General features: G+C 41.3%; 1 protein-coding gene across 1 annotated transcript in view; it reads left to right on the top strand.

The window, feature by feature from the left end:
• Positions 1-12,105, top strand: part of ZBTB44 (zinc finger and BTB domain containing 44) — a 37,445-nt gene extending 25,340 nt beyond the window's left edge. The window contains exons 4-6 of the mRNA XM_085082028.1: positions 2,202-2,365; positions 4,600-4,900; positions 6,893-12,105. Of these exons, the coding sequence (XP_084938154.1) occupies positions 2,202-2,365; positions 4,600-4,900; positions 6,893-7,175 (748 nt within the window). The 3' untranslated portion in view covers positions 7,176-12,105. The remainder of the gene's footprint in view (positions 1-2,201; positions 2,366-4,599; positions 4,901-6,892) is intronic.
• The last annotated feature ends 1,451 nt before the right edge of the window (positions 12,106-13,556 follow it).

Genomic DNA, 13,556 nt, shown 5'->3' with positions numbered 1-13,556 from the left:
CAGTGTGAGCATGGGAACAGACAAGCTGGTAGCTGAGAGCCTCAGGATTCTCATTGGATCTGCTTTAATCAGCCTTCCTCATCATGAAAGATTTATAAATTACAAAAACAAACTTTATTTTAAATTTCTTCTATGGAGATGTGCCCACAGCACTTCTCCTTCAGTGGGAGAGGAGGTGGCACCAGCACAGGCATGGAGGGTGAGTGAGCCTGAGCAAGCTGGAAACAAAAGGAGAGCTCTGGCTCCTGATTCCTGCCCTACTTTGAGTGTCTCCCGAGGAAGCTCCAGGAGCACAATGCACTTGTGCTTCCTCACAGTGCAGGAATGAGGGAGGAAGGACCTAAGGAACATGGCAGTAGAAGATGAAACTCTTTGTTATCACAAAACCCAAATGTTATTCTTATTTGAGCATGCTACATGTGTAAAAAAGGAAGTGGAGGTGGTCAGGAATTTGGTTAGAAAAATCAGAACCTGTGTTTAAAATACCCTCACTTACTTCAAGAACCCTCAGCTGGTTTTTTTATACCCCAGCCAGAATGGCAAAGAGCTTCATTCTGCCAGGCCCAGGACATGAGCTTGCAAATATTACAGATATAAAGGACAATATCCTGCAAATATTCCCTTTATCAGAGATCAACAAGTCTGTCAGCATCTCTGTTTCCCACAGCTCTGGGACCCACTGTGTGTAAAAAGTGAAGGACAATAAAATTTCTTCTTTAGAGCAAATCTCACTCTGGTGCCATGTGAAATCAGAAATCCTTATGGGTTTTACAGACTGAGTGATACTAAACTCCTACAGGAAACTCTTTAGTCTTGTGTGTATCAAGACATACCTGATGCTCTCTCTCCAGATAAATTTTACAACTGGAACTTTGGCTTCTGAGAATTCTGCACTCAGAATTCATATACCCCCTGTCCTCACAGTTACAGTGACATCCTTTTCCAGAGTAAAGACAGTTCAAGTATTGATTTGAAAGAGGTGATCCTAGTTCTTGCCTCCTGTGCTGATCTGCTCTGTGGATTTTTGTATGATGTCCAGGAAAATGTATTTGTGCAAAGTGCATGTTTCATTGGTGTAAATGGTAGAAGTCCCCAAATCCAGCATAACCCTGAAGCCAGACCTCTGGACTTGAGGTGGAAGCAGAGCAGCAGAAGGGTTTCCTCAGTTAGGAAAACCTCCTGACTGTGAGGAGACATTACTGTATTTTTTTCTCAGAACATTTCAGACATTGCAGTTCAGTAAAGATAAAGTGGCAGTGTGCTGGCCACGGAATGAATAGTCAGGGTCAGAGCAGTTCCCTGCTGCCAGTGATGTCTGATCTTTCAGCAGGCTGTGAACAAGCTGAAATGGCTATTTCATAAAAAAATATAGCCCTTAATGCTCAGGGAAGGGAAACCCCAGGTAAGTACAAATCCTGTTGTTCCCATGTTTGGACCAGAAGATTTGTTCTCATTTCACTGTGCCCTTTAGCAAGTTCCTTGCCAGAGGACTTGGATTAGAGCTCTATAGTTCCCTTAAACAGTTTGCAGCTGGAGGCTATGGAGGAGCAATTAGTCAGTTTTAAATAAATTACTTTGAAAGTTAAATTGTTCCTTATTGCAGTCTGTGTGCTGTTTTTTAAACACAGTGCTGGAGCTGTGCTCATGGAGCTCTTTGAATCAGACAAGGAGCAAGCATTGATTCAACAGATTAATATTTTAAACTTAGAAATATGCAATTGTAGATACTAGTATTTGTACATGGAACTGGGATTGAGATAAAAAATTAATTGGCTTTAATTTCATTCGTAAATATCACTGAAGCTGCAGAATATGCCTTCGCTTTTCATTTGCTCAGCTCGTTAAACTCTTCCTCAGGGACTGTTTAGTGATTGCAACTCATCGATATGCTTGAGGAAATGCCCACGCCTGGAAAATAAAGTTCAGTTTGCAGTTGTGCCCAAAGAAACAGAAGTCTGAGCTTATGCCCCGGGTTTGTTCAGATGTGCAGAGTCAGTGACTGCAAGACTTCAGGTGCAGATCAGACACATTGCTACAGACCTAGAGATTTCCAGAATAAATGGAGATTTCAGCACAAATGTGATGTACCAGTCTCTTTCTTCTTCTCGCACAAAAGTGCTCAAGGTTCAGATTTTCACAGACGAGGCTTCTTCTCTCATTTCCCTGGCTTGTTTGTAAACCAGTGCCTTTTTTCTTTGTAGTCTGGAGAACGTTCAGTATCCCTACCAACTCTACATTGGTCCTTCCACCAGCAGCACAGAGAGGCCCAGCCCAAACGGCCCCGACAGACCCTTTCAGTGTCCCACGTGTGGGGTGCGCTTCACTCGCATTCAGAACCTAAAACAACACATGCTTATCCACTCAGGTAAGGAACACCACTGTTTCCCCAGAATTCCTGACTCACAGCCTCGTTGTGCAGCAATTGTAACAATGCAGGTTTTTTACTCACCTGCCAAGTGCTTCAGTGTTGATTTCAGAATGACTGGGTAGAGGTTTGTCTCGTTGAATGCTTGTTTTGATCCCTGGAGTCTGACTGATAGTTCTGCTCGTGGATGATTAGCATTTGTGTGGACTGAAAAAAACCTGATTGCCTGGGAATCATCAGGATAAGTCATTTTCCTGAAAAATATCTGAGATGAAATAAAGTATACTTAGCCCTTTTATTGCACTAAAGAACCTGACTGAAATTCTTCCTCTGCCATGTTGTAATTCTCTGCTGTGTTTTAGAGGAGACTTGCAGCCATAAGAAAATGAAAATGAGTAAGAAAATATTATCTATCTGTCCTTGCATTGAAGAATGTTGTACACCTTTGGATCTCAGAATTTTGGAGGGACTGCAGGACAACTGAATTGGTTTGATAATCAGTTTAGGTCCTGCAGATAGTGCAGGCAGACAGAGGTTTATGTGAATGTCTCCTCTGATCCCCAAATTAATTTTGATTTCTAACCAAGCATGAACTCCCCAACATCTTTGCTATTGGTGTTTTCAAGAGTTGTCAGCATTCTCTGGAAATAGCATTGACATTTGAGGGAATGAAGGAAATATTGAAGGGTTACTTGGGCACTAAGCCTCATGGTTTAGCATCTCCTGGTTTGAGTCTCACTCTCACCTGTGCAGAGCTGTACCATTCTGGGACAGAGCAGCCACAACTACCAAGCTCTAATTTTTTCACTGTCAGCAATTATTTGTCAAATCCTTTCAAGCAAAATAACCAGATATGTGTTTAATACTTTAAAAAGCAAATTCTGTGGGCATATCAGGTGTGAAATGATCCCAAGCCTGTTGTTAAAATCTGACAGCAAAGCATTTCTGGCCAACCTGTCAACTGGCAACCCCTGGGCAAAGTTGGGAGAGATTTGAATAGCTGGTTTAGAATAATTAACATGCAAAAGAACTCTCAAAGCTTGTAAATGTTGAAAGTGTTTTCACATGAGCAAAATGGCTAAAGAGATTTCCCTCAAGCTACCAGAGGAAATAGATGCCCTTGGACAGTAGGAAAGCATGAAAAGTTTGAGCTCCACCAGACCATATTCCAGTTTATTAACTTGTTTTCACATGCTTAACAGGGCGTTTCAGTGTAACCTTAACTACAGCTTTCTCCGTCTAAAAGCCCTCAATTAAAAGTTCACCTCCTGCTTTGAAAGTAAGGAAAGCAGAGTGAAAGACTGAGGGAATTAACAGCCAGGGCTGATGCACATTCAGCCTTTTGAAAAAATCTTTTTTATTCCTTGACAGCCCTATTATGAATAGAGCTCCATATTCCAGATTCTTAGCCTCGTGTTTGGATTTTCTCTCTTTCTGGAGTTCAGACTTTTTATTAAATCTGAAGGTTTTGGTGACTTAGACTTTTATGTTGTAATAGTTCTGTTTGTGTGTGATTACACACTCAGCTACTGCAACAGAGCTCGTATGTTTTAGGGTAAGAAATGAAAAATGAGCTAGGAACTGAATTTCTAAATTAATACAAGAAAAAATGAGAGGCATGAAGCTAAACTGTGTTAGAGAGCCGTCTGTCATGCAAAGTTGCTGAAAATTCTTGTATAGCAAGGTTCCCACGCAGCATAAAGGCTCCTAGTGCCCCCTTTTATCACCATTCCTGCTGCATTACAGGGACATCCGTGTGCACACAGTCCCCCTGCCAGAACACTTCTCCGAGGCCAAAAGCAGACAGAAAAAAACATTGCAATTAAGGGTAGGCTGATAATTGCATTGTTGGAAACCAGTCTGGCACAAGAATCTGCCGAGATCAAAGGAGTTCAAAGGCGTTGCAGATGACTGCAGCATCAGGTCTTTGTTGGCTGTGCCTCGGGATCTTAGCCGTGCTCTAATCCATGGGGCCTTGTGTTCAGTGTAAAGCGTGGGGAAGGAGCCTCAGGACAGGTCACAGTGATGAGATTTGCTGGAGGTTCTTACTGAGGAAGTGCAGCTCCACTCTAACCGCTCTGCCTTTTTAAAGTTAACCAGAGAATCTCTTCCTCAAACAGGGCTTTGCTGTGACCGCCTACAGCTGCTGTCCCTGCGCTGTAGAACTCTGGAAGGATTTTGCCCCTGACTTCAGGTTCCAAAAGGTGAACGTGTTTGCACTCTCTCTTCCACAGGCATTAAACCATTTCAGTGTGACCGCTGTGGGAAAAAGTTCACCCGAGCTTACTCGCTCAAGATGCATCGCCTGAAGCACGAAGGTAAACGCTGTTTCCGGTGCCAGATATGTAGTGCCACTTTCACTTCCTTCGGGGAATATAAACACCACATGCGGGTTTCCCGGCACATTATCCGCAAGCCTCGGATTTACGAGTGCAAAACATGCGGCGCCATGTTCACCAACTCTGGAAATTTAATCGTTCACCTGAGGAGCTTGAACCATGAAGCGTCAGAGCTAGCAAACTACTTCCAGAGCAGGTGAGGTGCACAGCAAAAACCTAACAGGGAAACTTGCTTTTTTTTTTTTGCCTTTTTTTTTCTTTTTTTTTTTTGCCTTTTTTTCTTCCTTTTTTTTTTTTTTCTTAGACCATCATTTCCTGCTTTCAGGGCAGCCTGCTGTGCCTCTCATCAGGTTGCCAGCTAATTCCAGTCAGATTGACTCCTGCTCCACTCTCTGTTGTATCTGATCTGTCTTACAGCATGGGAGCTATATAGGAGGCCACTGAAGAATCCAGTGATATGCAGAGGCTGGTTCTGGGTTACTTAATTTCTCTTTTCAGTAGTATCTATGGCCAGGCTAATGGTGTGAAGCCATAGTGTTCTATACCACAGTATCTGTGATTTTACATTGATTTGCCATTTAAAATCATGTTCGTAGCCTTTTCACTTTCATAGGACACAGACTTCCTACTTCATTTGCTTAACACTGTGGAAAGATTGCATGACTCCATACCTTCTCCTTTTTCATTTTCTGGATAACATTACTCAATTATTAGATTAATAGGTTTGTAAATAGTAAGGGCCACTTGGACATTTTTTATCAGGGCACAAAAGTCTTGGCATATCTCACAAATGCACTGCTAAAGACTATTAAAAGAGTTCTGAGGTATCAGACGAGCACTGTATTCTCTCATTGATTATAAATGTAATTGTTGGAATTTAAGATAGAAAATATGAGAGCTGGATGAGAGAAATTGAAGACAGGAAGGTCTTCCAGCTCTTAAATCTATAGAGAGAGTGCTGCTTGGTGTGTGTAAGTCATCTGCCTTCAGCAATGCAAAAGACGTGTTCTGAATGTTACAGCATCACAATCCCACCTCTCCTGATTTCCAGACATTATTCTTTTTCCCCTAAAAAACACTTGAGCATTTTGTTCTATTTAATTAACTCAGAAGTGACGTAGGATGAAAAAAATTGAAAAACAAACCAGGAAAGCCAGTCTCTGTTTTTTCAGCAGAATATTGTTTAAAAGTACAAGTGCTTCATATTTGTGGGTTTACGCAGTTCTTGTTCTTGGCTCTTGTGCCAAAACTGGAGGGAAAACTCTGCAGGGTGATGCCCTGGCTGTGGTAAGAACTGCACTGTTGTCATCAAAGTCAGATTAAAGGGTGTGATTTTAGTTGCCTATAGCCCTTGCTTCAGTCTGATTTGACAAACACGAGGTTTAGCACAGCTGACTGTGAGTTTGGGTTGGAGCAGTTAATGCTGCTGTCAGCTAAGGACTTCTTTTAACTACCACATTGCCAGGTGGAACCAAAGCATACCAACGTGCATATATGTGATACATGTATATAAATGTCTCAGGTACAAACTTCATGTCTGGTGCTGAAAACTTGCAAAGACATTCATTTTCATTACATCCTCATGCTCTGAAAATACAACTGGAGCGTTTGGTAGGTTTTCTTTGGATCCACTCAGCCCTCAGCTGTTGAGAGTATGTAACAGAAGTCCAGAAAGGATTAAAAGGGAAAGGAAATGCACTTCCATTCTTTTCTCAGGAGTGTGATACATGTCAGGATCACAACTCCAGCCTGCCCACTCGGAGGGAAGTCCTGCTGCTGCTCTGGGGGATATTGTACCTCAGAAATGGGAAGGGCCACATTTTGCCAGTGCTGAACTCATTTTTGTTTCCATTTTTTAAGCCTGAGTGCTCCCTTTTCTTCAAAGAGATTTTCAGTGCCAAATGTGTTCCAGACATTAACTTTCATTCTCATCAAGGTGATACAATCTAATAAGAAGTTGCTGCGTAGGAAATAAGAGTGCAAAATAGATGCCATTGAATAAATTCTGTGTGTGTTGAAATGAGAAGCAGGTTGTGGTGCTTAGTGGAGTATGTCACTGCCATGATCTTGGACAATGTGAATTGAGTACCTTTGTTCTCTGTGCAATGCAGTGTGTAGCTTGTGTGATGTAGCTGATGCCATCGTGTGGGAAATGACATTTCTCTTCTGTCCTTTACCCCTCTTCTAGTGACTTCCTAGTCCCGGACTACTTAAACCAGGAACAAGAGGAGACCCTCGGGCAGTATGAGCTAGGGGAGCATGGCTTTGAAAGCAACTCTTCTGTCCAAATGCCTGTCATTTCACAGGTGTCGTCAACTCAGAATTGTGAAAGCACTTTCCCCTTGGGGTCTCTGGGTGGGTTGGCAGAGAAGGAAGAAGATGTGCCAGAGCAGCCAAAGACTAACGCCACTGCTGAGGCAGCCGCGGGTGACCCTCCGAAACCGGAGCTGTCATCTATTACTATCGAATAATTCATGGTTTGGTTTCATTTTTGTTCTTTGGAAAGTGCCTGTGTTTGGTCCTGTACATTTTAATTTAATTTTTTTAAACAAAAAGTGGGGAGGTTTTTCCCCTTTTTACTTTGTAAGCTACGCTTTAAACTGAAAACTGCAACAGATGTTACGTTATTTTTCATGACTGATTGATCACTTCTGTGAAAATATTTAAGACTGATTGCACAAAAAAAGATCTTGTCAGAACATCCTGGAAGCTGTGATATACTTCTAAAGAAGAACAACTGATTCAGATCACTTTAACTATTCCTTCTTCCACAGTTAGAGCAGCTCATTAAGTTTCTCTTGCTTCTGCAGGCCCTCTGGTTAAGGGAAAGAAATCAGAGGAAACCTTTCTCAAATGGTAAACAAAAGGATGCATTGGAAATAATGATTGAACAGTTTTGACTAGTTTTGAGTGGATGCTTTAATCTTCTGCATAAAGAAGTGATGCTTCCTATATGTGCCTGCTGTTTTTCAAAGTGCTTACTGTGCCCTGAGCTTGGAAATGGTGAGCAGTTTTGAAAGGAACAGTCACACACTTCTTCAAAACACATGATCCCTGTCCATCCCAGACAAATGCCAGGTATTCCTACTTCTTCTGTTGCAGTCCTTTTAGAAACTGCTTGATCAAACAGATCTGCCCAGCTAAGGTTAGGCGTGGAAAGTCTCAAGGTGCCCCAGGAATTGGGGATGATGGAAAAGTGTAGAGCCATGCAAGCCTGACAAATACCTCCTGACTGTATCTGTCTGTAGATGGGGAACCACAAAGGAAAATGAAGGTTTTCCCAAGCTGAAATTCTTAAACCACGGCCAGATTATTTGCAGTTCTGATCGTTGCCCCCTCGCATACACACTGTATTTTTACTAATCTGAAAGCTAGCTAGAGGGAGTTTACAGATGGGGAAAAAAATAAGCTCTTTTGTGCATTATTGCACATTTTTTGTTTATACATATGTATGTATAGTTTCAGAGATTTTTATTAGCCTGTTTTGGACAAAACAAGCAATTTATTCTCTCTAAGGACAACTTTCTAACCAACGGGGGGTTGTTTACAAAAAGCCTATAGAGCAATGATGAATTGTTCCTGTTTCAAAACACTTTAAATCCTTGCCAACTCGGTTTATTAAAGGCCATTACTCCAGCTACACACACAGCTCAAGCAAGCAATAAACGGAAATATTTGCAATTTCATTTTTCCATATTTAGAAAAAGCTACAAATGTAGGGTGTGGGATTTTCAGAGCAGTGAGTCTTGTTTGGTTGAGGCTGTTTGGGCTCAAGTACTGCTTTGAAACCTAAATTAGGAAGTACATTAGGAGATCTGTGATTTTTCTTACAGCTTCTGAAGTTAACTCAGCGTTTGATGCCAAATGCCCATGGCCTACAGATGATGTGCTGAGTGAGTAGGTATTGCTTGATCTCAGTATTCCAAAGGCATGATATACTCCCTCAGTTTTCAGCCTTGATTTTTTGGAAATTGTTGTTTTCTGGCCGGATTTGTTTTATGCAAACATGAGGAGGAAATGAAACCAATAGAGAAAGGTTGCTCCTGAAGAAACAGAAGACACAAAAGTCGTATTATATTGCACATCAATTTGTATTCAGTCAGCCTAGGCAGCTCTGATACTCTCTGAGTTCTTTCTATTAATAGCCAACTTTTGTAAGGAAAAAAAAGTTTATTGACCTTTGGAAAGAGTTTAAAGGGTTTCAGTGACTTAAGCATTTTTTCTCTTTTTAGGTAAAACCCACATATTTCAGTTAAATAGAGTGAAAACAGTTGGGATTTAAGTACTTTCCAAGTTGCTGGAATGAAGTTTCTCCACCAAATTCAAAGGGTGTTTTAGAAACACTCTGCAAAGAAGTTCTGTGCTGCAATTCAGTCTCATGTATACCTTTGTGAGGCTTCTTAAAAGGGCTTGAAGGAGAAATGCTTTTTCTGGGCTGCTGTACTGTGAAATAGCCCAGTGCCTGTTGATGAGCTGAATTTAAAGACCATTTCTCTTCCACTTCTGATTTCTGTAACTGAGAAGCCAGTGAGACAAGACAATGCCTTTTACTGAGCTTTATTAGAGGGCTATGACACTGAACTCAAATACAGCATTTTCTTTTTTTTCCTGCCATGTTATGCAGGCAAATGAGAGTCCTTTGTGATTCATGTTCTGAAAAGTGCTTCACCCACAGCCACCTTTCCTGACTGCAGAGATGTAATAATCAAAGGTGGTCAGGTCTAAGGTGGTGGACATAATCTATCATTAGAATCTGATCATTTTCATCCCTCCAGTATTTTGCTAAAGAGTTCATAGGTGAGAAGGTACAAATACACAATAGACATATCTGGATATTGGATTTTTAAGACTTAAAATTTTGAGTCGGAAGGCAAATTGCTTTCAGAATACCAAAGAGAAGGGGAAAAGTTACAAAGACTTTATAGCTCTGATCTGTTCTTCCTTGAAAAGAAATGAGGATCATTAACACCAAGGGACAAGGCAAGGCCTGGGATTCATTATTCACTGCATTTTGTGTTACACAGTATCTTTTCAACCTCCTAATCTCTGGGTAACATCTTAATTTAGTTCTCACTTTTCAACCTGGTTCAACTGGAGGAACAGTGGAGTTCTTGGAGGATTTTGGTTGGCTGGTTTAGGTTTGGGTTTACTTGTTAAATTTCCTGTTAGTAATTGTTTCTTGTTAATATCTCTTCATAGAAATGAATACAGTTCAAATGCAAATACTGTTTTATTTCTCCTCTCTAACTTGTTGGAAGTGTTCAGTTCTTTGAAATGCTGGTGTTCTTCACAAGAGAGATGTAAAAACACAGGACATCTCAAAACAATCTTTGTCACTAATGTGCTTGGATTCCAAACAGAGCAAGAGAGATGACAAAAATAGAAAAAACTTGCCTTAAATTACACTTGGGATTAAAAAAACCCAAAGCATAAATTTCTTTCAGTACATTATCAGAGAGTTTTGAATTCTGGGATGCATTTTCTTATTTGTTCATTCTTTTTTTTTTTCCTGCCCCCAAAAAAATCCATTATTTAGTAAACATTTCTATTTCTGCATGACAAGGGCTGAGGTTGATTTGATTCAACCCTCATGCTCAAAGCAGAGTCAGCCACAAGTGGTGTTTCCCACAGCTGGAGTTCAGTTGTCAGGCTAGCAGAGACCATGGTCAAGTCTCTCATACTGAGAGATCAGTAGACTCGCTTATTGAAAATGGTTCTGGGTTCACGTGGATTCTGAGTCTAAAAGGTGTGAATTTAAACTTTTTAAAAAAGTAATAGCTGCCAATGCAGTCAAATATGTTTTATAAGACTATGATCCCTATATGTCCCCTGCGGGATAAAATTTTATTGTTTGTAAGCTATGGTTTAAAGTTTTTATATGAGGGCTTCAGTCGCTTCCTGGTCGCTGGTTCCACCCTCCAGCCCAGGCTGTGGGAGTGCTGAGATGAGTGCTGGTCTCTCTCTGAGACAAACCAGGAAGCATTTTATATGCAAATCCAACGGGAGCTTTGTGCACCCTGCAGGGATGAGAGAATTCAGATGGAGGAGCACCTGCTGCTCCTGCATCCATTGCAACTTCCACACCATCAGAATATGGAAAATAGCTAATTTTCATTCAGGCCGGTTACGTTCGAGTTTTGCTCACAAGGTGGAATCCAGTTTTGAAGGGTTCTCATCTCCAACTCTAGACATAATAAATCCCATAGCATCGTGATGGCAGGTAAGAGGGTTCAAGGCCAGATGGTACCTCAGCCACATCAGAGGTACCTGGGAAATAGAGTGGGTTCCAAGTACTTGAGGAAATGTACCATAAAAGAAACAAATGTGAATTTTTTTAGTGCAACAGTACTTACTGCTCTGGGTTTTTGTTCACTCAGTGTGTGCTAGCTCAGTCACTCAGTGTCCCACAGGTCTCAGCTACAAATCTGGTTGCACTAAAAAAAAAAAAAAAAATGGAATCTGGTGCTGCCAGCCTGTGTGGCAACTGTACCTACAGTCTTCCTGAGGGTTGCTGAAGTCCCCAGAAGAGTGATTTTGTTTCACTATTCATTTAGCTGATGCATGCTTTTGATATTCTGACCTGTAACCCTGGCTCCACCGAGTCCTTGGACAGCTTCCTTGCTCTGTTCCTGCAGTGCCTTCACTCGAGGTGCTGCCCTATGGTGAAACCCCCAAGAGGGAAAAGCGGAAGCTGGAGGAAAAAAAAAATGTGAATTAAATTATTGTTGGGCTTCTTTGTGCATTTTAGTACCAGTGAAACCCCCTTAACTGTGCCAGTCTCCAGTCACCAGCCGTATATCCAGTCATCATCTCATCCACAGTACAGCTTCTCTTGTTGATGCTGGCCACAGCTAGATTACTTGGCATGTTTATTGACCTAACAGAATTGGTTTTGGGTTTTGGTTTTGTTTTTTAATGTATACGATGTTTAAATACACTTCACATTTTATATAATACTATCTGGCTATTAGTATTTTTCAGGAACCATAGTTCTTGGTGGCTATATATATTTTTGTGACTTTTTTTGTAAACTAAGTGCCGTTTCAACGTTACAATCATTTTTAGAGTTATTGTAATCAATGTGAATATCATGTTTTTTCAAATCTGTTCTGAGCCTGTAGTGTTTGCTTTGTGATCATATGTGTAATGTATATATTCTGTATAGTTACATTGTATTGAAATACTAGCTTGTTTGATATAAGAAAAGTATGTATTGGGTACCTTTTTGCTAGCCTGGTTGTTTAATCTTTAAAAAAAAAGTTCCAAAATACAAAAAAAAAATCTCCAAACTGGTCCCATTATAGGTCAAAATTAAGGGGGGAGAAAAACTAGTTTTGAGTGTCTTTGGATAGAAACATGAAGCTAAGATTTTTCATTAAAATATTAATGTTTTATGGAGTATATCTTTGGTTTGTGTCATTATTTAATTCTGCCTGAGTTTGTCTTGCAGTACAACAGAGTCACTTGGACCTTCAGTAAGAAGGTGCAAATGTCCCTTGAGCTACATTCTCTTACACCTTTTGCTTATAATGAGTCCCAAAATAGCTGAGCATGAGGAGAACTCACTGCTGCTGAAGCTGTCACTGGGAGGAAGGTAGTTTAAAACAAAATTAACATTAATAAATGGTTGGAGAAGTTACATGAGTGAAGGGTATTAAGAATAAAGTACACATTTCTGTTTCGTTTTCCATTGTATATTACATTGCCTTCTGTTCATGTTCTCTTTAGACCTCACTCTGCAAAAGTGGTGGGGCCAACTTTCCATGGGGTGATGTGGATGGAAAGTCAAGGGGCAGCCAAAGCAGAAGATGTTTAAAAAGGACAGCAGACAGTCAGTGTAGTGGCAGTGAGCTTCAAAATGGTCACAAAACAGCCCAGAGTCATGGCGCTTAAAATCTATCTCTGCTGTTTCTACAACCTTTGCAATTAAAATAATTTCCCTCCTACAGACCCACCTGTCTGAGCAAACTGGAATCCTGGCTGGATCAATGCAGAACTTGGGGAAATGGGAGGTTTGGAGCTGCTTGGCTGAAGTGCTAACTCTGCCCTGCACCAGCTGAATGACAAGCAGGCTGGAGTGATGAATGCAGCAGCTGCCAAACGGAGTTCAGTGTCTGACACAGCAGTGAGAAGTGAAATGGAAAAGCACTCCCTGGTGCAGAGTGGTTGGCCCTGCTGAACCTTGGCTAGGCATTGAGAGTTTTTAAATCCCAAGTTCCCCTTTTCCTGAGGACCATGCAGGGACAAGTGTCTTAACCCAGAGCATAATTGGAAGAGGGAGTTTATCTGCTGAGGGCTCTGGAGAGGATGCAGTCTGAGAGGCAAAGGCTTGGGTCTCCTATAAAAGCAAAACCGTTGGTTCTTTGAAGCCAGCCCCCAGCTGCAGACTGCAGTGATGCTTAGCCAAGTGTCCCAAATTCAAGTCTGGCTGACTGTAAATGCACACACAGCACCCCAGAGCTGAGCAGGGCACACCTTGAATGGATGGTGAGACCTGGGCTAGTGACTTGAGCAGGTTTTGCCAAAGCACAACCATATGTTTAGTGTGGAACATCTTTTAGTCATTCTTAACAAAGCAAGTGCACACTACTGAAGCTTTTTGTGTGACTTCCCTAGAGCGTTGAGCATTTCATTCCTGACAGTAATCTCTTTTGCGCAGAGGAGAATATCTGAGCTGAGACCAAACTCAGCTGCTGAGAATGTGGTAGGGCAGGGATGACAGTTCTCCCAGGGCTTATTGCACCATTCCTGCCTCGGTGATATTCCCAGGAAAATGAAGCTGCTAAGAGAAACCTGGCTTGGATTATGCAGAAAGTGCTTTCCACAAGCTGCATCTCCAGAGTGCTAAGGTA

The sequence above is a fragment of the Lichenostomus cassidix genome, chromosome 24 (genome assembly GCF_008360975.1).
Source record: "Lichenostomus cassidix isolate B80296 chromosome 24, HeHo_3.0, whole genome shotgun sequence".
Lineage (NCBI taxonomy): Eukaryota > Metazoa > Chordata > Aves > Passeriformes > Meliphagidae > Lichenostomus > Lichenostomus cassidix.
Note: the sequence above shows the minus strand (reverse complement) of the source record. Positions and strands in the feature narration are given on the sequence as shown.